Source organism: Leptodactylus fuscus, chromosome 4, assembly GCF_031893055.1.
Source record: "Leptodactylus fuscus isolate aLepFus1 chromosome 4, aLepFus1.hap2, whole genome shotgun sequence".
Taxonomy (NCBI): domain Eukaryota; kingdom Metazoa; phylum Chordata; class Amphibia; order Anura; family Leptodactylidae; genus Leptodactylus; species Leptodactylus fuscus.
The window spans coordinates 106,154,513-106,180,043 of record NC_134268.1 but is presented as its reverse complement, the minus strand read 5'-3'; the positions used below and the strand labels follow the sequence as shown (position 1 = coordinate 106,180,043).

The 25,531-nt window shown below is 41.3% G+C and overlaps 1 protein-coding gene across 1 annotated transcript in view; it reads right to left on the bottom strand.

Annotated features, from left to right (window-relative positions):
* Positions 1-25,531, bottom strand: part of PIGN (phosphatidylinositol glycan anchor biosynthesis class N) — a 198,091-nt gene that overhangs the window by 46,979 nt on the left and 125,581 nt on the right. Inside the window, exons 19-20 of the mRNA XM_075270921.1 lie at positions 20,362-20,473; positions 11,133-11,241 (exon numbers count right to left, since the gene is read on the bottom strand). Coding sequence (XP_075127022.1) covers positions 11,133-11,241; positions 20,362-20,473 — 221 coding nt within the window. The remainder of the gene's footprint in view (positions 1-11,132; positions 11,242-20,361; positions 20,474-25,531) is intronic.

Genomic DNA, 25,531 nt, shown 5'->3' with positions numbered 1-25,531 from the left:
AAAATTTAGAGATATAAAAAAGCACAAGCAATAGCAGGACTGATAATAAAAGGAATGCATCTTTTAGATCTTCACAGACTAGGCCTTGCTTTAAGCTATACAGATGCAGAAACACATTATGGGTTCACAATACAATATTACTCGCCAAGTCTGTTAACCTTCAGGCGCTGGATGACCCTGTATCTAATGCATATCCATGATAAGCCGATTCAGTTCTTTGCTTTACAACCAAATATAATTTCAGACAAGGCATGATAATTCAACTACAACAGAAAATACAGGGTATTTTCATTCCAATCATCATTACAGAAATTCAGAGATGAAATACATTTTATTTGTATGTCTATTAAGTTCACTCTGTAACCTTTAAGTTTCATTTCCATTGGCATCCAAACCTATATTTCAAATGGTGTGCATACTCGTACACAAATTATGAGTTTGTATACAAAATATTCATTATTTCTGTAATTAACACCAATGCTGTATAATATTACCTATGGCCTAATAGCAATAATGAAGCTTTAGTAGGTTTCCAAATTATGATTTTGCAATGGTTCAAGTATTGTAAAAGTATAAGGAATATCATTCCCCATGCAAAGATGAAAGTATCTGGCTATCATAGCACAAAGTTTTCATCCAACAATCCCTGGACATCCAGAATGTACAGTGGGAGTGAAATGGCAGTCACTGATGGACAGGTCAGGTCACTTGGTCCTCTGACTCCTACCACTTTCTGGACAGGAGAGACTGTTTTGGTAGAAGGTGCTTGGTTTCACAACACAGTTAAAGGGTGCATTCACACGGAGTAACGTGCCGCGTGATGTGGCACGTATACGGCGTGTGAAACTTTGCGCGCCGTAAAAGCTCCCATTGATTTCACGCAGCGTATACGATCCAGGCTCCCATTGAAATCAATGGGAGCTTTTACGGCGCGCAAAGTCTCACATGCCGTATACGTGCCACATCACGTGGTACGTTACTCCATGTGAATGCACCCAAACAATGCATAAGTTCTATAGAACAAACAGTATGTTAATAATACATTTTATTTATATAGTGCCAAAATATTCCGCAGCACTATACAATTTGTAGGATCTGAGCACGCTCTGGTATGAGGGTATTACTTATGACTGTATGGAGTTTGTGTCTGTGATACACATGGCGTTTCACATGTGTAGGGTCTTATGGGGTTTCATCTGATTTGATGTGCTTTGCATACATATATACTACTCACCATGACTCTACCTTTATGCCTGTATCTGATATATACTGTACATGATGCATAATATCCTAGTTACTTCATTGTACATGTGTGTATCTATATACCTCTCCCTCATCGTGCTGTTTTGGGTTTACCTGTTCCCCTATTTAAATTGTGTGTTATTACGTTTGTCTATATATGTGTAATTTTATTTAATAAAAGTGAATATTTTTTATATATTTTTGCCTGGTGTTTCTCTATATATTGGACATATAAAATTAACCTGAAACAGCGAAGTATCCTGTGAGGTATTGTGGGAATGTGAACAGAGGAGGGTTGGTTTTAGGGATTATAATTACAGAACGGAAGGGTTTACATTAAGAATTGTGATAGGCCTGTCTGAAAAGAGAAGTGGTGCAACTCAGGAGAAGGCTTGTATACGAGCATGGGAGGTTCTGATAATAGATGACGCAAGTCTTAGGTCATTGAATCAGTGGACAAAGATGAGGGAGGAAATGTAGGGAGGTGCATCATTTATGGAGAGCCTTGTGGATGAGGGTGCTAAGTTTATATTGCATTCTGTAATGAATAGGAAGCCAATGTAGTGACTGTCACAGATCGGAGGCATCGCTGTAGCGTTGAGACTGATAGATGAGCCTGGCCACTGCAATCAAGAGTAGATTGTAGAGGGGAGAATGCAGTAAGGGGACGACCGATTAGTAAGGAGTTACAGTAGTCAAGGCGAGAGAGAATCAGAGCAACAATAACTGTCTTTAATGTATCTCCGTCAAAGATAGGGCATATTCTGGAGATGTTGTTGCAGTGGAGATGACACGAGCGTGCGTGTGATTGGATATGGGGGGTTGAAGAAAAGGTCTGAGTCAAACACAACCGCGAGGCAGTTGGCATACTGCCTAGGAGTTATAGTAAGGCCTGAGACTGCAATGGATATATCAGGGACAGATCTATTAGATGGTGGAAACAGTAGTAGTTCAGTCTTAGAGAGATTTAGTTTCATATAAAGCAAAGACATGATATTTGAGACAGCAGAGAGACAGTCACTGGTGTTTTGTATTAGTGCAGGGGACATGTTACGGGAAGATGTGTATAATTGGGTGTCATCAGCATAAGATGGTACCAGAAGCCAAATTTGGTGATGGTTTGTCCAATGGGGGCTGTGTAGAGAGAAAAGAGCAGGGGGCCTAGGACTGAGCCCTGAGGAACCCCAACAGCAAGGGGAAGAGGGGAAGAAACAGAGCCTGCAAATGATACACAAAGTGCGGTCTGAGAGAGAAGAGGAGAACCGGGAGAGTGTGGTGTCCTTGAGGCCGACTGAGTGGAGCATAGTGAGGAGGAGTTTATGGTCAACAGTGTAAAATGCTGCTGAGGGATCCAGAAGAATAAGAAGAGAGAAGTCACCATTGGATTTAGCCATTAGGAGATCATTGGAGACTTTTGCGAGGGCCGTTTCAGTAGAGTGCAGAGGCGGAAGATAGATTGTAAGGGGTCAAGAAGAGAGATAGTGGATCAAATGAGAATAGCATTCCAAGTATGTCTTCTACATTATCTTTTTCTGCTCATTTGTAAGGATTGTGGTTTACCCTTTATCTTAAAGTGTTTATCTGAGCTTTGTAAAAAAAAATTATAATATATAAATAAATAAGGGCAGGTTCACAACTGTGCCCAGTCTCTGCTTTAGCCAATCCTGCGGGTTTCTTTCTTCTGCCTTGAGAAACTGGACAGGAGATGGAAACCCAGCGCTCAGTTTTTAACCCCTTCCCGCCGATGGCATTTTTTGATTTTCATTTTTCGTTTTTGACTCCCCTTCTTCTAAACCCCATAACTTTTTTATTTCTCCGCTCCCAGAACCATATGAGGTCTTAATTTTTGCGGGACAAATTTTTCTTGATGATGCTACCATTAATTATTCTATATAATGTACTGGGAAGCAGGAAAAAAATTCAGAATGGGGTGGATTTGAAGAAAAAAATGCATTTCTGTGACTTTCTTACGGGCTTTGGTTTTACGGCGTTCACTGTGCAGCCAAAATGACATGTCCCCTGTATTCTGTGTTTCGGTACGGTTCCAGGGATACCAAATTTATATGGTTTTATTTACATTTTGACCCCTAAAAAAATTTCCAAAACGGTGTTAAAATTTTTTTTTTCTAAAAGTCGCCATATTCCGACGGCCGTAACTTTTTTATACATAGGTGTACGGGGATGCATAGGGCGTCTTTTTTTGCGGGGCCGGGTGTACTTTTTAGTTGTACCATTTTTGGGAATTCCTTTTGCTTTGATCACTTTTTATTCAAATTTTTATCAGAATCAAAACAGTGAAAAAACGGCGGTTTGGCACTTTTGACTATTTTTCCCGCTATGGCGTTTACCGAACAGGAAAAATATTTTTATAGATTTGTAGAGCGGGCGATTTCGGACGCGGGGATACCTAACATGTATGTGTGTCACAGTTTTTAACTACTTTTATATTTGTTCTAGGGAAAGGGGGGTGATTTGAACTTTTAATACTTTTTATATTTTTTTATATTTTTTTTTACTTTTTTTTTTATTTTATTTTTTGCATTTATTAGACCCCCTAGGGGTGTTGAACCCCAGGAGGTCTGATCACTAATGCAATGCATTACAATGCTAATACATTGCAATGCATTGCAAAAAATCATCATCTCTTTTGCAGGCTGCATACACCAGCCTGCAAAAGAGAGAATTTGCAGACCGGCTGGGAGCCTTTAACAAGGCTCCCGGCTGTCATGACAACATGACGTCGGCCCTGGAGCATGCTCCAGGAGCCGGCGATCCCTGCCAAAATGGCGGCGCCCATGCGCCGCCGGGAAAATGGCGCCTCCGGCGCCTTTGACCGCAGCGCCGGAGGGGTTAATGCCTCCGATCGGTCCGGGGACCGATCGGAGGCATTAGAGCCGGTTGTCTACTGCTTAAAGCAGTAGACACCCGGCGGCTATGACGGCCGCCCGGCTCCCGGGCGGTCGCCATAGTTACAGACCCGACACGCGCCGTACTATTACGGCGCATGTCGGGAAGGGGTTAAACCCGTTCGCAAATTGACTGCCCGTGTGCGTCTTCATACCTCCTGCATGTCCGACTTTGTGTCCGGTTAAAGAAAACGGTTTAGCTGTGGAGAGGCAGAAAAATTGGCTAAAGCGGAGACCAGGCGCAGGTGTGAACCCGCCCTAAGAATCTTCCACACAAATAACAGAACTATGATAGAGTATGTTCACCTGGAGGAAATTGTATTCCACGTGTGAACATTCCACACGGCTAGCCACAACAGGATAGCGGTGCAGTACACCGGCATCCTGTCGCGGCATTCTGCTCCAGATTAGGCCCAAATGAATGGACCTAATCGGGAGGGAGTCTCGCGTTGCGGACGTCAGCAGCCATCTGAAGGCAAATCAGGCCCACCTCAAAGCACTTAAAGCGATACAGATCTGCAAATCAGCCTACATCAGTTTGTGGCAACAAAGGTGTGTTTCTGCTCCTACAGTAGAGCCCTACATAACATTATTAGTAGTTTGGGAAACACTTACAACCTGACAAATTCCCTTTCATTTAATCTAAAAATGGGATCTTTTACTGAAAAAAGCTAAAACTCACCTTCTAATCCCCTGTCATTCCAGTGCTGCCCATGACCTGATTCTCATTAATTTCCATTTCCATGACTGGAATCTGCAGGGCTCTTATGCTATACTCAATGAGACTACATCTACAGCCAGTGACTGGCTGCTACAGGTTATGTGCTATTACTGAATGTCACAGTCAAGATAAACAGGGATAAGCAGAGCAATTTATACTGGTGGTACTGGAATAACAAGGAATTTGAATACAAATATAATGTTTTGTTGGAAAATTACACTATTTGCAGATATAATTCAAATTCTTATATATCCAGAATAACTTGTGTGAAATTAGTCATCATAATAATATTACATGAATAATATCAGCAGTATCAGATACAGTGATAAGAGCAGTTGGCCGCTGGAAAGTTGCATTACAAGATCATACAGTAGCTAAAGGGTAATAGAAAATAGATGTAAGTCATATTGTCAGATCCCACTAATAATCACTATTATAAAATGTCATCCATTTCAAATTTCACCTAAGGGGTCACCGAAAAATGAATCTTCATATCTTAATGGATCATTGATGTTTATGTTTTTTGCCATGCTAGAAACCACAAGTCAGTGACTATGGCCATGTGCAATGATATGATGCTAGAAATGGTGGCCTTTAGAGATAGCTTTTTCCTAGTACACAGATGTATCTTTCCTTTTAACTTAACATATCTGGAACTGTATGGCACAAGAGGACTAGTTTTAAAACTTTTGACATGTAAATGTCTATCTATATGTTTCTACATATAGCCACCATTGATGTGAAATTATATAAAATGTAATAAATTAGTGAGAAATTGCACTGCAATTGTATAAAAGAAAGAAGTAACCTCATTGCTCTGGTTACTATCACTTCTCGTCAGTCCTGCAATAGTGAGTCATGTAAATCACGTGACCACTGCAGGCATCAGTGGTAAAATGTACAGCAGGTGAAGTCAGTGATTAACTACAGCAGGCAAGTTGTTAATGTACATGACGTTAACCCTACAGGAATAGGAGTAACTAAAACAGTGGAGGACCAAATGGTTATAAAGGATTTCCCATCCTCTTATCTCAGCAGTCTGCCTGCTCTCTTCTTCTTCTCACTTCCTGTATTTTTCAGAAAGCTGTTGGGTGGGTTTTGACTACTGGATGGACAGGGCACTATTAAGTACCTTAGTAGATATAGACGTTGCTTTTGCCATAAGAGATTATTTATTATGATTACTAGAAATCTGTAATAATAAAGATCAAATAATATGCACAGTAAATTTATATTACATTACACAGGTTTGTATAGAAGACTTACACAAAGACACAACAAGGACTTGCAGTAAACTCAATGTTATATTTCATTTACATAGAGATCCACATTATCCAAGCCTTTATCAGCAAACTGCAATAAGCTTAAATGTTGTCCAGTCACACAGCAGAAGACAAAGCAGATAACAGTGACTCAGACTCTGACCTGTGTTATCAGATACAGGCTGGGTGCTTTGACAATGATGTGTGAACAATGGGAGGAATAATTTTGCATAGCAGGCAAATGAAGCAGCAGTGTATTTAGGAAAACTCTTGAATTTACATAAGCTAGCAGTACAAATAGGATCTTTTACATGGGAATACCCCTTTAAGTATAGGTTATTTCTTAATTTTATGCCATTGTTTATTCTTATTCAGATTTTTTCAAATCCTAGACAACCTCTTAATCAGTAAAAACCAATCACAAACAATCCCCAATCTGTTACAACCTCCATATTTCTACTGGACAAACCCAATCTAGTTTATACAGATAGAGATACTATACATAAAGCGGAGTTCAAGTTCTTTTAACTATGCTACCGGAATGTGTTAGAACAACAAACACTAAAGACTTACTTGTTCGTTTGGAAATAGCACAGTCTTCAGTTGGACACCCGGTTTTCTTGACCGGTAGCCTGAATAACTGCATATCAGCAAACAGAACATCAGGACTCAGCCACTGATTGGTTGAGACACTTTTACACAGGCAGAAGGTAAACAAAGACTGTGGACCTGAACAGAGACTTTCCACTGGATCCCCGGATGAACAGACAGGCGAGTATATAGTGTTTGTTGTTTTAAGCCATTCTAGACAGTAAATAAAAGACCTGAAACAATGAGTAATGATTGTTTTTTCAGGATAATCATTATACCTTTATGAACACCTATATAATTTGGCTACATTGTAACTTTGGCCAAACACCACAGGTATCACTGCGCACACTGATTAAATGGGAGAATTGGGGAAAAGGGAAAACACAGCCCTAACAAACGAATCCTTCAGACCAAATCTTGATGCAAATTGGAATACATGAGTCCCATTATGATATCCTCGATATAAATGCTTGAGGGTTGCAAATACACACAATATTCAATATGAGCCCGATATGGCATACACATCCAAACGCATTTATATGCTGACTTCACACTCACGGTCAGGTGATATGGTCGGGTGCCCGGGATACGAATCCTCGTCGGCTCGAGGTGTAGTATGCAAAAATTGGAAAGATCCAGCATCCACGTAGATAAAAAAAGTATTTCTTTATTATATCCAATTAAAAAAACATATTTCGCCAGGTCAGAGGTGCTCCCTACCCCAAACACTAGAGAAAATTATGACGTCGGCTGACGCGTTTCAGCACATGCGTGCCTTATTCATAGCCTGATCGTCTACCACATCCCACCCCCCAAATAATACAACCACACGTGAAATGAATAAAATTAGTAATGTGTGCATTCCCTTAAAAAAAAAAAAAATCATGTTGTAAAATATAGGAGGTATTATAACGAGAAGTACTTTAACGAGAGGTATAAATCACAAAAAGTATGTTTAGATAACACATGTAAATAATGACATACCTACATGTTGCAAAAAGAAGAAACATTGTTGCATGAACAAATAAAAAGATCACTGTGCCCAAAATGTTAATTTGCTTTTGCAGTATAATCACATGAGCATCTAAACCATAGACTCCCGAATCTCGGGTGGATCCGTGCAGCATAAGATCCCACCTGATGAACGAGGGTCCACCAATATGATCTTACGAACGCCACTACGGCAGGATATACGCATGCGCTGTACCACCTATCTGCCCAAAGCAAAAATGGCTAAGTATATGCCAAAAGAAACAACTGCGCATGCGCCCGAATGTCCCGTAGGCTGGTATACTCAATCGGAACATTCGGCGCACGCGCGAACACCACGGCTCCCGGACGGGGAAAAAGAAGGAGAAAGAAAGAAGACCAGAAAGAAGACCAGAGAGAAACCTAGAAGAAACCACCCTATCGCCCAATGTGAACCCTATCGCCCAATGTGACAATCCATATAAGGGCTCCGTGGCATGGTACGGGAGGTATATTGATGACTTGCTTGTGGTCTGGAGAGGGTCAGTGGAGGATATACCCAAATTTGTGGAATACATTAATGCTAATGTATTCAATTTAAAATTCACATTTCACTATCATGTGGACACCATAGATTTTTTGGACGTCACTCTACATGGTGACGGCAATTCGGGTAGGGTTTCCACTAGACTATTCAGAAAACCTCAGGCAGGTAATTCCCTTCTATATGCCACAAGTCAGCATCCGAAAGATACGGTTAGATCTCTCCTAGTTGGGGAGTTAATTCGGATAAAAAGATCGTGTACAGAAAATAAGGTGTATCAGGATTGCCTGAAAGAGGCCAGGAGTAGATTTAGTGAACGGGGTTATCCCCGTTGGGTATTGGATAGAGCCACGGCTATAGTGTCAGCTAAGGACAGAGGTAGTCTATTGATGCAGTCCAACAAAAAAGACGACAGGGAGACTAATAATACATCTAACATTTATTTCTCCACGAGGTTTAACAGTAACTATAAAGAAATTACCAACATTATTACTAGGAATTTACCTATATTAAACCAAGATCCCATTCTTAATACTCTATTGAAATCGGGATGCAAATTTATTGCCAAACGGGGGAAAACCTTGGGTAATGTTTTGTCCCCTAGCCTGTTTGTTCAAAGATCATCTGGGGTTAATACGTCATGGTTACACCTAAAAGGTTTTTTTTAAGTGTGGACTCAGTCGCTGTGGTGTCTGCAAATATGCAAACAGGAGTACAGTTTTTCATAACTCGGAGAGAACGAGGTCGTTCCCCATTAGGACCTTTATGAATTGCTGCTCGAATTTTGTAGTGTATGCGATCACGTGTACTAAGTGTGACAAGGACTATATAGGCAGTACCACGAGACCGGTCAAGGTCAGAATTGCAGAACATATCTATAGTATCAACAACAAAATTACGACTAAATCAACCGGTATATCGCAGCACTTCGTACAGGAACATGGTGGGGAATTGACCTCGTTCACATTTAATACCATCGAACATATCCCCAAGCCAATCAGAGGTGGGGATAGGGAACACTTACTCAGAATAGCAGAGGCCAGATGGATTTTGAAGCTTGGCACTAGACAACCTGCCGGGTTTAACAAGAGAAACGATTTGGCCTACATTTATTAGGGTCAGCTGTTTGTCCTGTTGTCCGGTGTATAATTTTGATATCAAAATGTTTGCTTTTTCGTTATGTTACCATTTGTATCTGATTGCATCGGAGTTACTTTATTGCTGTCTTGCATATGGGCGAGTAAATTGGAACCATGCATATAAAGACATTTACCGGTTTACTGTTCACATTGGACGATAGGGTGGTTTCTTCTAGGTTTCTCTCTGGTCTTCTTTCTGGTCTTCTTTCTTTCTCCTTCTTTTTCCCCATCCGGGAGCCGTGGTGTTCGCGCGTGCGCCGAATGTTCCGATTGAGTATACCAGCCTACGGGACATTCGGGCGCATGCGCAGTTGTTTCTTTTGGCATATACTTAGCCATTTTTGCTTTGGGCAGATAGGTGGTACAGCGCATGCGTACATCCTGCCGTAGCGGCGTTCGTAAGATCATATTGGTGGACCCTCGCTCATCAGGTGGGATCTTATGCTGCACGGATCCACCCGAGATTCGGGAGTCTATGGTTTAGATGCTCATGTGATTATACTGCAAAAGCAAATTAACATTTTGGGCACAGTGATCTTTTTATTTGTTCATGCAACAATGTTTCTTCTTTTTGCAACATGTAGGTATGTCATTATTTACATGTGTTATCTAAACATACTTTTTGTGATTTATACCTCTCGTTAAAGGGATTCTACCACTAAAACACTTTTTTTTCTAGTTACCACGTCGAAATAGCCTTTAAAAAGGCTATTCGTCTCTTACCTGTGGAAGTGCTCTCCGCCGCGCCGTTCGTTCAAAATACCGGTTTGTACCGGTATGCTAATTAGTTCTCTCGCAGCGATGGGGGCGTCCCCATCGCAGGAGCAGCGATGGGGGCGTCCCCATTGCAGCTCGAAAACTGACCACAGCGCCGCCTCTCTGGTCTTCGGTGTCCTCCCCTTGCTTCTTCAGCGTACTGTCGGACGCCTGCGCAGTACGCTCTGTTCGGCGAAGATTGCCGAACGTACTGCGCATGCACGAAATTGCGGTCCCAGCCATAGTGCGGGCACCGCAATTTCAACAGTACGTTCGGCAATCTTCGCCGAACAGAGAGCACACTGCGCAGGCGTCCGACAGACGCTGAAGAAGCAAGGGGAGGACACCGAAGACCAGAGAGGCAGCGTTGCGGTCAGTTTTCGAGCTGCAATGGGGACGCCCTCATCGCTGCTCCTGCGATGGGGACGCCCCCATCGCTGCGAGAGAACTAATTAGCATACCGGTACAAACCGGTATTTTGAATGAACGGCGCGGCGGAGAGCACTTCCACAGGTAAGAGACGAATAGCCTTTTTAAAGGCTATTCCGACGTGGTAACTAGAAAAAAATGTGTTTTAGTGGTAGAATCCCTTTAAAGTACTTCTCGTTATAATACCTCCTATATTTTACAACATGATTTTTTTTTTTTTTAAGGGAATGTACACATTACTAATTTTATTAATTTCACGTGTGGTTGTATTATTTAAGGGGGTGGGATGTGGTAGACGATCAGGCTATGACTAAGGCACGCATGTGCTGAAACGCGTCAGCCGACGTCATAATTTTCTCTAGTGTTTGGGGTAGGGAGCACCTCTGACCTGGTGAAATATGTTTTTTTTAATTGGATATAATAAAGAAATACTTTTTTTTATCTACGTGGATGCTGGATCTTTCCAATTTTTGCATCACTGCGCACACTACAGCTAATAAAAGTGAATGTGACTTACAGGTGGATACACACACACACAACACAATGATCACAAAGCCATAATGGTTTACTTACTTAAAATTGCCCAACTAATCACTTGGTTCAGTAATGGAAGTCCTTGTTTGACAGCTAGGCTGGAATGGGTTGTGCCAACTACACATATAGAAACTGCAAGACTTATCATCTGAAAAATAAAATAGGAAATTATTTTGATACAGAATGCATAACCATAGTTCAGAATAAAATAAACCCCTCACTTTCTTTAAAGCAAAAAAGAAGAGAGGCACCGAGCCTACCTTGGTGTAGTATTTTTTTAATCAAAAAGTCAGGGTAAGCAGAAAGAAATGGTCGCTCACCTGGTGGGGTTGTGTGAGACACAACCACCTCTATAGTGTATCTTAGGAATGGATGGCACAGGTAAACGTGGGCGGCAGCTGTATATACGTCTGGGAGATGTCAAGGCAACAATATTGGGGGTGGACCTTCTCACTCGAGGGGAGAACAGAAGAACCACGCTCGAAACGCTTTGTGCAAATAAAGTTTGTTCATTTACCCGGGCGAGCGTGGTTCTTCTGTTCTCCCCTTGAGTGAGAAGGTCCACCCCCAATATTGTTCTCACTTTCTTTATTCACACTTAGAAAGAACTACTTGAGTATAATGTGATTTTTTTTTTTTTAATTATAAATTTTATTTTTGGATTTATCAATTTTATTTTTTCCTTAACAATGACAAGTAAACAAAATAAATGAAATAAAATTTGCAAACTATTACAAGTACGAAATGACAATCTGGACACACGAGCATATTTTTCTAATGATTCCAGTTTCAGAATTGTTGTGTTTAGTGTGATCTCACAGAGAAATGTAACAAGTCTATCTGCTTCCAAATCATCAATTATACTGTTGTGTAGGGCAATAGCTTTGCGCTTATGTCTTTGATGTTCGTAAATGAACTTGCATTTTGCAGAAAGCTGGTGCTTGTTAATTCAAGGAAAAAGGATAACTGGTAAGTAATCACTGGCATACTCTCACCCCTTCCTCCCACCCACTGACAACAACCCTGGGGAATAGGCTAGCAATAACGAATAACAACTGCCTAGAATACTTTTCTACCAAAAAATAAACCCAAATTCAATGGTAAATGAAGCCTGTAATGCCTAAAAAAAGGTGTGGGGGAAGCTTCAAGTAGGCGCCCTCCAAATGTGTTTTGCCAAAACCTCCGCCATTTCCACTCAAGAGGTAGAAAATAATGTAGTAAATGTGCGCCAAACCCTTCTGGGATGGGGCAATCTTAAAAAGATTATTCTAACACAACAGCCTTCTTCATCAGTTTGACAATCTTCTAGGATGAAACAGCTTTCCTCTTATTAGGCCCGTGGAAAGGAGAAAATGTGCCCCACAATTCTTTAAGCAATTTCTCCCGACTATGGAAATGCCCCACATGTGGATGTAAATTTCTGTATTGGGACACAGCAGGGAAGGTGCACCATAGAGATTTTGCTGGAATTGGTAGCAGGTTCCATGTCACATTTGCAGAGGTTATGAGGTAAAAGCATAATGGAAACACACAACAAATGACCTCAGTTTGCAAACTAGATCCCTTAAAGAATTTATAAAGGCGGTGTAATGAGCATTTTCCCCCTCCGAGTGATATTTTAGTTTCCAAAAATGAATATACAGCTGCAATTTTTCAAAACACATGCCATTTCAGTGCCCAATAGGTTGTACCCGACTTTGGAGGTAAAAATGCTCAATATAACTCTGCTTAAATTCCTTGAGGGGTGTAGTTTCCAAAAGGTAGTCTCCGATCAGGGGATTCCATGTTGTTAGCATTTCTGAAATGCTAAAAAAAAAGTAGCATGGTGTCCAAAAAACAAAAAGTCTAAATCTGTGTTCCAAAATCAAATTGTGGCGCATCCCTCCTGTGCACTTAAAAATCACTTTATACTTACATATGACCAGGATACCCTACTTAATGTCATATATGTCAGCATAAGTTGCTGTTTGGGCACAAAAAAAGAATCAGAAGAGAAGAAGTGCTGTGTGGGCTATAAAAGTGCAGATTTAGATGGTCTGATTTTTGAACACCAGATCATGTTTTCAGAACTCCTAAGGTGCCAGTAAATTGGAATCCCACAAAAAAGACAACATTTTGTTAGTTAGGAAGGGCCAGTAGTGGGCGAGCTAGCTAGGTAAACAGGAGGGGGTGTGAATGAGAAAGAGAGGGGAGGAGGGAATGAAAGAGAGGGAGGGAGTCAGTTCTGAGTGAAGTACAAGGCATCATGGTAGCTGTAGGGAAACAGAACAGGAAGCTACCCTTGTAAACAAATACAGAAGATGCTCCCAGGGCTCTCAGAAAAACCCAGAAATCAGTCTAAACACTGCTAAATGTATTTGGCTGAACAGATTAACCTATTAATAGTGCTGACTTTTTTTTTTAGAAAAAAAAATATTTTTGAGTGGAAAACCCCTTTAAGAAATTTATGAAGGCATGGACTGAGTATTAGTTTCCCAGAATCCCACCCCATCACCCACCCACAACCCCCGCTGGGCCACTGGAAACTTGACTAGCATGATATTGGTCCTTGGTACAAAAAGGTTGGTGACCACTGCTTTAAAGAACTCCCGAATGTGATTTCCTGTCTTTCCAGGGATGTAGTCACTGCTTTAAAGAACTCCCGAATGTGATTTCCTGTCTTTCCATGTCTTTCCAGGGATGTAGTCACTGAAAAGGGTAAAACTTTACTTTTTACCTTTATGTAGATTCTTGGCAACTAGAGCCTGCTGGAGCACCTGTTTTTCTTCTCTCTACAACACATCACTCTTCTTCCTTTCATTAAGACTGTCATCCCTAACTAGTCAGCCACGGTCACAGATCCCTGTATAAGTGGCGCAGTGAGAGAAGAAACTAGCTGCATCAGCTGGCTCACCCATGCCCCAAGTTCACCAAAAACTCATTTGATAAAAAGTGAATTTTCTGCAAAATAACAGATCATCTAGAAACAATAAAGGTATGTGTGATGAATGGCCCAGAGTGACCACTGCTTTAAAGAACTCCCGAATGTGATTTCCTGTCTTTCCATGTCTTTTTTGTTTGTTTCACTGCCTTCTCAGATATATTTCCCTTTTGCCCTGTTAATTTACTCTACTTTACTCTATTGATTAGCAAGCTGCCAGAGATAGTGTCCAATTGTCCAAGCCTAATTACCCCCTGGAGGTAGCTTGCTCATCCCATTCTCTTACCCTGGGCACGGCATTGTCAGGCTTCTGCTAACTTCGTTATTCTATTCGATTCTATTCGCCTTGCTATCACTTTTTAGCAGACAAGCTGACTCCGAGGAAACCTTCAAAGAGTTATGGCCATATATAGTCATATTGGTACAAGGTGGGAGCAGAGCTGCCCACCTTGCTGACCTGATCGTGGGAGGGGGCTGAGTGGAGATATATTGTCACACATGACAGACCCCGGGCTCTTGTTGTTCTTCCTGGACTGCTGGGATGTGTCACAAAGTGCTGTGATGGTGTGGAAGCTAATCCCGTGGACTATGGACTCTATTGCCTATGGAAATACCATGCACCCTGGAATATTCTGCTAATGAGGTAGTCAAACTCTTACCACCTAAGGATTACCTATGGACTCTCACGGCTTATGGACTCTAAAGAACTGTGCCCTAGATTTTATGAGGTGAACTCCGGAGACCCAATTATAATTCTGTTTCTATTCTTTTATTCTTCTTATCTTACTGCACTGTAATATATCTTTCTGTAACCATACAAGCTTGTATCCAATAGCATATATCGCTATGTATGTTGGTTGTCTAGTATCGACCCTCTTGGGTTAATAAATATAAAACTTTAGAAAGCTCGTCTCATATTATCCTATAAGACCCGGTTCCTCTCGTAGGGTGAGAGCAGACAGTAAAGGTAAGAAGGTGATTGCAATTTTGCCCGTGGCAAGGCCAGGTAGGCCAGTGGCTGGGTAAAAGTGGCTGTGGCTAGGCGAGATCCTTCACAGTATGTATGCAAAGGTATGAAGGCCCCTACACAACTCTGAAATCACTTGTGGGTTATATGGTAGTTGATGAACTTTATTTTCAAGGTTTTCCAGGCAAAAAATTCATGAGCTATCCTTAGGACAGGTTATCAACTAAAGATCAGAAGTGGTCCATCAATCAGGCCCCCAATTTACCAGCTGTTTGAAGCTCTTCTGTAATTATCAAGTACAGCACAGACCAGGAGTATAATGGGTATGCTTGGTATCACAGCCCAGCCCATTCACATGAAGGAATCAGGCCATGCGAATGATGAACATGATATCACATTGTCTGCAAAACACAAGAGGTGCTCTGGGAGCATCGATGCCACTTCAACAGCTGACCTGTGAGGGTCCCAGCCTCCACAGACCCACAGATCTTCAATTGATGACTTATCCTAGATTAAGGTAATCAATTAAATAGTCCCTGAGATCCCCTTTAAGCCTTAACATTAAAATTGTGAAAACACTCTTGAAAATGTCATTTTTTATTGCAGATTTGGAATTTAAAGCTCATATAAATATTTCTGGCACATAACTCTAATAACTTATCTATATTTTAACACATTTTAGCCTTAAACCAGTAACGTTTTATTCCTGTCTGCATTCTGGCTTTTATAACTTATAAATTTTATTTAAATGTAGCTTTACAAGAGCTTGTACTTTGTAGGTACATAAGACTTTTGCTCAGTTTTATTACTTTTGGTTTTTGTGAGGCGAGATGATCATAAAACATGAATTCTGTCATCTCAATTTTAAGGATTATGTGTATTATTATGTAGAATAAATAGCAGACATTTTATTTTAGGGTTTTTTTTATGGATGTGGTGATTCCAACTGTGTGTTGTTGTTTTTTTTAATTAAAAAGGTGGAAAAATAATAATTTTTTACTTTTTTCTGTATACGACTTTGTTTTTTTAGCATGGTCCACAACTTGTAAGGAGTTAAATGGCAAGTGTCATGAACAAAAGGTCATGGTACTCTATCCCCTGGGGTTATCTAAAGTGACAGGGAATGGAGAATAATAAAATCCTTCTTCCCTCCCTGCACACTGTCAGCTACATCTGTTCTCTTACATGCTGGTTAAAGTGAGGCTGTGACTACATACAGCTCCACTTTAACAGTGATATTCCAAAAACTAAGTGGAATACAGACAGATTTTAAAATGAGACCAAGGGTTATTCCACGTCACTGGCAAAGCACTACATCCCCCTCATTGATGGAATGGCTCCAGGAGTTCTTTCTCATCAGGAGGATGGAGGTTCTTGTCACAGGGGATTCTTCTGTGTCCTCTAAGTTTGAGACCCTCTGGTGGCCATGGGTGGTGTTCCAGGAATCCTTAGAGTTTTCTAGTCTCTTTTCATAAGCCCCCCGAGTTTCCCTCGCACTGCCCTGGTGGTTTTCACCCCCTCCTCCCATTTCTTCCCTTGTTGGCTGTGCCCCCCTGTTTTTTTTGTTTCCCCCTTCTCTCTTCATTCTTTTCCCCTTGACATGCCTGTTTTTGGACTTGTACGTCCATCATTGCACTTCTTAATGACATTGTTTACACTTTTCCCCGTGCTCTATGTTTTGGATTTGTTTTGTTCCATATAAAACTGTAATAATATTTGATTATACCTAAAATGAGACCAAATTCACAGCTGTAGCCCCTTTGGCTCCAAAGTTACAGCCATTTAAAGTGATTGCTCCCTCTGTAGTTTCTCAGAACCTATCCTGCTCAGAGTAAACGGAAATGTATTTTGCTCAAACCCCGTCAAGGATACGTTCAAAGCTGTGCAGGAATAGCCTACTGATATTATTACTAACTAAACACTATCTCATGTAGTAGCAGTTTATTTTGTTTGTTTTTTTACAGGATAGGACATTAGTATCAGTGATTAGTGGTGGTCCAACAGCTGCCTCTGGGTACCAGAAGTAATAGGACCAGAGGTGCAATATCCCTGTGCCACTTATATAGAGTGGACAAGTTGCACCTATTACGTGAATAGGTGCTGAGCCATTTTCGCTCTGTCCATCTCTATAGTCTCCAGTGCCCATAGGCAGCTGAATCTTCTGATCGGGGCTAGGTTTGGGTTTCAGACCCCAACCAATCAGATACTGATGACCAATCCTGGGATTATGTTATTAGTTTGAAACCCACTGAAGGGCCTTTAAGAGTCCTTAAATGTAAAACTTCCAAACACTTAAATTTAGAACATTTTTAAAAACTTAACTCTGTAGTGTACGCTAGGTAACATATAATTAAGACAACAAATAACCTGACTTTGGGAATGGCTTTATACATACACAGCATGAATTAAATCAATTAAGCATAAGATATTGCCTCTGGATATAAAATATACATTATATGCTAAAAGTAGCATTTTCAGGTCAGATCCATAGAGGGCTTTAGAGAAGCAAATCTATTTCACTTTTGATTTCATGGGAACCTTAGCAACCGCTGCAGAAGTTTAAAAGCAATTAATAAACTTAGCCGCTGTATTTCTCAGAGGCCAATATATGACACCATTACATGATGCAGCATCGTTTCTCTCATCACTTTTCGGAGGAGATTAACCCTAAATATATGGGCAAAAGTCAGATTATTATTTTTAATTTGCTCACGTTGAAAACATTTTCTAAATGGAAAATTGCTTTAATTCCTAAGGCTATGATCAAAATGTCAGCCTCAAAAGTTAGAAAAAGGTCAGTTATGATCTGATAAGTCTTTGTTATGAGATAGCGATTAACACAAAACTCTGCTATTCCCCGATCAATTACAGTTCTTTTCCATTTATCAGACAGTACAGTACATTTCATGAAATCAGAAGCGGCCAGAACTCATCAGCAGGGGACACTGTCTGCTCAGTACTTTGGATGTCACAAGTAGTGTCTAGCACTCATACTGTGAGACCTTAACACATCTGTCACTGACCCACTTTCCCACGCTTTTCTAATTTATTTCTCAAACTGTTTAGCCTTTCCCAGTGGAAAATTGCTCCCAAATGATTTTTTTTTAACTGTACATTATTGAATGAATTAGTGTAAGTGGATAAATGAACTTTATATTACTGAATAAATTATACTTTAGTTTTCCAAATTTTTACAATCAAAGGCTACATTTGTGCTTGAAGTTCTATTAGGAACCTCTGTCACAGATCAAATATACAGGATGAAAAAGTCGTACGTGCTGTGCTTTTTTATGTGGAAAAATGATGAACCCCATTATAGTCAGTGGGACATTTTAGAGAACTAGCATACAAGCACTGTTTGTTCTACCACCACCTGTTGAGTGTTACTGCTCCCATGATGTTGCAAGCCCCTCATACACCAACTACTATTAGTATTGCTACATTTCTACAGTTTCTTCTAACTAGTTGGCCACTGATTCATACTTTGTCATTCACATATTTGCAACCCATTTAAGTTAATGCCTATATATTTGCTTGCCTACAACTGCCTCAATGCCAGAAGTTTAATATAGGTTTGGTCAAACTGACACATAATGGTATTCTTAAACGTGGCCTTCAGGCAGGGCCACATAAGTTAGGCATCACTTGTATGGTGATAACTTCAAGAGTGTTTAAACTCATTTCTGTAACGCTGTACCGTAAAATTCCTGGTATCTGGTATCAAATATCAGAAACACTAAAAAGAGTATAATGCTAACGTGCTTAATTAAATATAACATTTTTGGTTCCAATTTTAATTTTGTTTTTTTCTTTTGAAGGTCCCATAATCCATAAAATTGTATAATCTGGCACTTTTAAGGTCCAACTGCAATTTATTGAAGGAATGTGTTTGTCTAAGATCGGTCCACAGCGGTCTCCATTGTGGTCCAATCTCAGATGTAGCAGTGCTGACTGTGCGCTGAACCCTGCTCCATCTGAGATGCAGCAGAGCTGACTTTGTGCTGAACCCTGCTACATCTGAGATTGGACCACAATGGAGACCGCTGTGGACCGATCTTAGACTCCGCCTCCTCTGGCAGAACCAGCGTTGATTGGCCGAATGCTGTACTCTGTATGGCATTCGGCCAATCAATGCTGGTCAATGCATTCCTATGAGATAAAGTCAGCTCCCGCATATCGCAAGCTGACAGGGATCCTGACAAGATAGAGCCCCAAAGAGCTGTGTGAGTAACATTCCCACCTAAATAGAGGTAATCCCTAGCTAACCCTGCCTGTACATCTATCCCTGTCTCACAGTCACATAGTCTCATATGACCCGGATCTGAAATCCACTATTCGTATAAATTGGAGGTCATCTGATTTAGCCAGCCAATTACTTTTTCCGATTTTTATTCGATGCCTAGGTTGTCGTAGTTTCTGTCCCACCTCCCCTGCACAGTTATTGGTGCAAAAAAAGCGCTAGGGTAGGTGGGAGGGGATACAAATTTTTAGTCCGTTTTCCGCGTGGTATTCAATTGGAATCGAATATCTTGAGCAGCCTGATATTCGATCGAATATCAATTCGATTGAACGCCGTTCACTCATCTCTAGCGACTTTTCATGCTTTGTACACCAGAAAACTGGCGTGCAAAGTATAATAAATCTTCCTTAGTGCTCCAAATGCAGTTATAACTGTATTCAGTTCTGTGGCCAGAGATGATTTCAATCATAAGTAGGTGAAACACTGATCAATTAGATTGGGTTTACATGCCACTTCTTTTTTATTGTGCACGTTTTTTAATTGCAGTAGCATGTTACTATGCATCTTACCATTGCGCTAACAACCAGTAAACCAAAGGTTTTCAGTGTAATGGTTATGACATGCATTGTAACATGTGCATTACTACAATAAAAAAAACACATGCAGCAAAAAAATGTGCCATATACAGGCTGTTTTGTATTAATGCCTGTTAATGGCTCCTCATAATGTTTACTTGCAGGGAGTCTCGCTGCTCACTTGCAGTACAAAGTGTAGTAGCATCTTTAGGTACTTAAGCAACACCCAATTGAAGTCTAAGGATCCCAGGTATCAGACCCTGCAAATCTAATATTGAAGGCCTATCCTAAGGAAAAAAACATCAATATGGTGAAAAGTATAGTAACACATACTACTCATTACTGCAGTTCTTCATCAAAACAGTTCTGAGTAAACTCAGCCTTAAAGAAAAAACCGTGTTGCTCATAAACACAGTCAGAAACCATATATCCTGTCTCTACTGAGCAAAGGACTGTAAGCCATTTTTCCTCTGTAAAAGCTATAATATGAGTCTTAATATTAAAAGAAAAACAACATAGAAAAGGTCTGGAATATGGTGACTCGTGTATTTTATAGTTATGCTGACCTGACAGATGTGCACTTTGAAATCTCTTCTTTCATCAGCTCTGTCTCTCTTGTCCCAAAGCCACAAAAGGGAAGCCAGAGAAATGAGAAGTGCGAGCAGTCCAGCGCAGGTGCTGTATAAACAAGACAAGCAGGATATTAATCATCACATTCAGCAATGCAAGCATGTAATCTATTCACATCACACTAGTGCAGCAGTCCAAATGGAAGTTACGTTTCATGAACATAGCGAAAACGGCGCACTGCCAGCACTCATTTGCACAAAACAAATACATTCATTCTCAAGTTCTTTTTGGACACAGAGTAGCAGAAAAAAACTACTTGTCCTTTATTATTACTATATATATATATATATATATATATATATATATATATATATACTAAATTAATGGGATTCTATCATCAAAATGCAATTTTCTGTCCCTAACACGTAGGAATAGCCTTAAGAAAGGCTATTCTTCCTCTGCCTTTAGATGTCTTTTCTGTGCCGCCATTCGGTAGAAATCCGGGTTTTGTTCTGTATGCAAATGAGTTCTCTTGCAGCACTGGGGGCGGTCCACAGCGCTCAAACAGCACTGGGGGCGTCCCCAATGCTGCAAGAGAACTCTCCAGCACCGCCTCTATCTTCACCTGGAATGGCCTCTCCCTGCGTCTTCTTCTAGAGCTGACTTTTAGGCATGCGCAGTCGGCTCTTCCGTCGGGCCTCGGGATGAGCTGACTGCTCATGCCTGCAGCCATTTTCTTGTGGCCGCTTGCTCCAGCTTACTGTGTAAGCAGCCACAAGAAAATGGCCGCTTACACCAGTTTAGAAGAAGAAGACGACGCAGGGAGTGGCCGTTCCAGGCGAAGATGGAGGCAGCGCTGAAGAGTTCTCTCGCAGCATTGGAGACGGTTGTGTGAGGAGCGGATGGGAGCAGAGTGGAGTAGGAGGTCATTAGAGGATCTGAGTTTACGTGTGGGCAGGTAGCGGGAGATCAGTTCGGAGGTATATTGAGGGGACAGGTTGTGGATCGCTTTCAATGTTAACGTTAGTAGCTTGAACTCAATTCACTAGGCTATGGGTAGTCAGTGGAGGGACTGGCAGAGGGGAGCAGCCGATGAAGATGGGGGTGAGGTGGATTAAACGAGCAGCGCAGTTTAAGGTGGACTGGAGGGGGGAGAGGGTGTTAGCTGGGAGTCCATGGAGAAGGGTGTTGCAGTAATCTAAGCAGGAGATTATGAGGGCCTGGATGAGCATCTTAGTGGTTTCAGGGGTGAGGAAGGAGCGGATTCGATGGATGTTCTAGAGTTGGAGGCGGCAGGAAGTTTTGAGGGTTTGAACGTGTGACTTGAAGGATAGGTCGGAGTCCAGGGTTACCCCAAGGCAATGGGCTCGTGGGACAGGGGTAATTGTGGTTCCATTAACTTTGATAGATGTGTCAGGTGGAGGGGCCATACGGGGTGGGGTGAAGATGATGAACTATGTTTTCTCCATGTTGAGTTTGAGAAAGCGGGAGGAAAGGAAGGAGGCTACAGCTGCTAAATAGTCTGGAACTCTCGCCAGCAGAGAGGTAATGTCTGGTCCAGAGATGTATAGCAAAGGTATCGAAAACCATGAGATTCTATGAGTTGGCTCAGGCCAAGGTTGCAGATGAAGAACAGGAGGGGTCCTAGGACGGAGCCTTGGGGGACACCTACAGAGAGAGGGCGTGGTGAGGAGGTGATGCGCGAGTGGGAGACGCTGAATGTGTGGTCGGTGGGGTATGAGGATATCCAGGAAAGGGCCAGGTCTAAGATACCAAGGGATGAGAGAATTTCTAACAGGAGGGAGTGGTCAACTGTGTTAAAGGCAGAGGAGAGGTCAAGGAGGAGGAGGACAGAGTAATGGCACTTGGCTTTGGCGGTTAGAAGGTCATTAGTGACTTTTGTTAGGGCAGTTTCAGTGGAATGACGGGGTCTGAAGCCTGACTGTAGACTGTCAAAGAGCAGGTTGGATGAGAGATAGGAGGAGAGTTCTGAGTGGACGTGTTGCTCAAGCAGTTTTGAGGCGAGCAGTGAGATGGGACGATAATTGCCTGGAGAGGACGGGTCGAGGGACGGTTTCTTAAGTATAGGTGTGACTGTGGCGTGTTTGAAGGCAGAAGGGAAGGATCCATTGGCTAGAGATAGGTTGAAGAAATGGGTTAGGGCCGGAGTAATGACTTCAGTAAATTTGGGGATGAGATGTGACTGGATCGGGTCAAGCGCGCAGGAGGTGAGGTGGGATTTGGAGATTAGGGAAGAGAGTTTTTCATCAGTGATGGTGGAGAAACAGGTCAAGGATGATGAGAAGTGAGCAGTTGGGTGGAGGGGTTGTCGGGGGAGTAGGGTAATACTGTCCCTGATGGTGTCAATTTTAGTTTTGAAGTAAGTCAAAGTCATTGTTTAATATCTTTATTAATGACCTGGTAGAGGGTTTACAAAGCAGGGTGTCCATATTTGCAGATGATACTAAACTTTGTAGGGTAATTAATAATGAGGAGGATAGTTGAATATTACAAGGGGATCTAAGGAAACTAGAAGCATGGGCGAAGACTTGGCAAATGAAGTTTAATGTTGACAAATGTAAGGTAATGCACTTTGGTCTACGTAATAAAATGTATGACTACGTACTTAATAGTAAATTACTGGGTAAGACTGCCAATGAAAAAGACTTAGGGATTTTGGTGGACAGAAAGCTTACCTTTAATGACCAGTGCCAAGGCAAAACTATGGGATGTATCAAAAGAGGTATAGATTCTCATGACAAGGACACAGTTATGCCTCTATACAAATCACTGGTACAGCCACACTTAGAATATTGTGCGCAATTTGGGGCCCCGATAAACAAGAAAGACATAAGTGAACTTGAAAAAGTGCAAAGACGGGCAACCAAAATGATTAGGGGAATGGGTGGACTGGAGTACAACGATAGATTAACAAACTTGGGGTATTTCAGCTTAGAGAAAAGACGTCTATGGGGAGATCTAATAACAATGTACAAATACATGAAGGGACAATACAAAGAACTTTCTAAGGATCTTTTTACTCCTAGGCCAGTGACAGTGACAAGAGGACACCCTCTACGTCTGGAGGAGAGAAGGTTTCACCAGAAACATAGAAGGGGATTCTTCACAGTAAGAACAGCGAGGCTATGGAACTCTCTGCCCCAGGAAGTGGTGATGGTGGATTCATTAAACACGTTCAAAGCGGGCCTGGATGCCTTTCTTGAAGAGAAAAATATAATAGGTTATGGACTCTAGATTTTAAGGACACGTTGATCCAGGGTTTTTATACTGACTGCCAGATTTGGAGTCGGGAAGGATTTTTTTCCCCTGAAATAGGGCAATTGGCATGAGTCTCATGGGTTTTTTTGCCTTCCCCTGGATCAACACTGTAGGGATTGTAGGGTTATAGGTTGGACTTGATGGACTAATGTCTTTATCCAACCTCATTAACTATGTAACTATGTTAGCTAAGTGATGTCGGAGTGGGCGCAGCAGAACGGAGGAGGGAGTTGAAGGTGGTGAATAGTTGTTTGGGATTGCGAGAGAGTGCAGATAACATTACAAAACCATGAAAAATTGACCTTTGTGGACTTGGCTCTTTTCTCCAGTCCCAGCTGCAGGTGGTTTTCATATATACTGAGCTGCCACCTTTCATTTCCCTTGTTTCCTATCTGCAGTTGGACGGCATATTGCTTTATGGCACTTACTGACCACATGTGTGCCCATCTCAATATGTCTTCCAGCTGTACTTGATGAATGCCAGGAGGCTGCACAGGACATTGGAAATAAGGCTGAATCTGCTACCAGAGTATTATGGCTACATACACATATATACATACACTTAATCCTACTAATATTATAAATGTGAAAGTTTGTATGTTTGTGTGTTTGTTACTCGATCACGCCAAAACGGCTTAACAGATTTTCATGAAATTTGGCACATAGATAGTTTGTAACCTCGATTAACACACAGGCTACTTTATATCCCAGTAAATGACATGGCTTCATGACTGTTATAAATTTAGGTTCATATACTATATTAAACTGCTCTTGCCAGAAGCACTCTCTCAGCTAATTGGAGTTTGCTGATAAAGCCAGGTCTGTTATCTCTCTATGTAAACACGAAGATAACAGCAAGTCCATTGTGTACAAGCATATGAATATTATCTGATCTACTCCAGTGCTGAAACACTGACACGGGAAAATCCCTTTAATGCAAATTGGCAGTTTCCCAATTTTAAACATGCCATGAAAAAGAAAATCTAATTTGTTACAAAATTCTAAAACAACGAGACCTATGAAGGTAGCCAGAAGTCAACAGATTTCTCCTGAAGCGGAACTTAGGGGGATTGAGAAAGTTAGACATAAAGCAGCTCTTAGAACAGCCGAAACACTGGAGCAGGTGGATCATCGATGCCAACAACACACTCATATGGCGCACCAGCGAGCTGCTGAAACAATCACAGGCATGGTGCAAGGAAGAAGTTCAGTGGCAGGACAGCTTGACAGCTGCCGAAACGCCGAAGCAGGCGAACCATCGACGGCAGCAATTTGCTAAATATAGGCAGATCATCTAGGCCAAAAACACGCAGACGAAGTCACGGGCAGAGGCTAGTATTATCATAAATACATTGTCCACTAAAATTAAGCATATGGGCTTAAGAACGTATTCCATATTCTATAATGTATAATGGAACGTATTCCATTTTTTTGTCTATGTGAACTTTTCAGACACTATTTGTTCTAGCCTCGCATTGTCCGAAAGGATTACCCAGCTAATAATAGAGCACATGACATTTGTTCTGACAACTGGAACCAAAGCCGTTCATATTATGAACAAGCTGAACAAGGTTCTGCAAAGGACGACAAAGTAATCTCGTATTTGTTATGGCTTTGTTTTTGTCTTTAATGGTAAGCACACAGGTTAAGGGGGAAGATGCACAATATTTCAAATAGGAATGCATTCTCTAAAATACCTGCTGACCTTAGATATATGGTTCATTGCTCTTTATAATGAAAAATAGAGACAACCATTGGAAATACAAAAATAAGTATATATCTCCATCTATTTCATAATGAAAATGAGATAATACATGTGAGCCACTCATCTGTTAAGAACAGATGAGTGCATTGCAGATCGATTACTTACATAATAACCATTTTCTA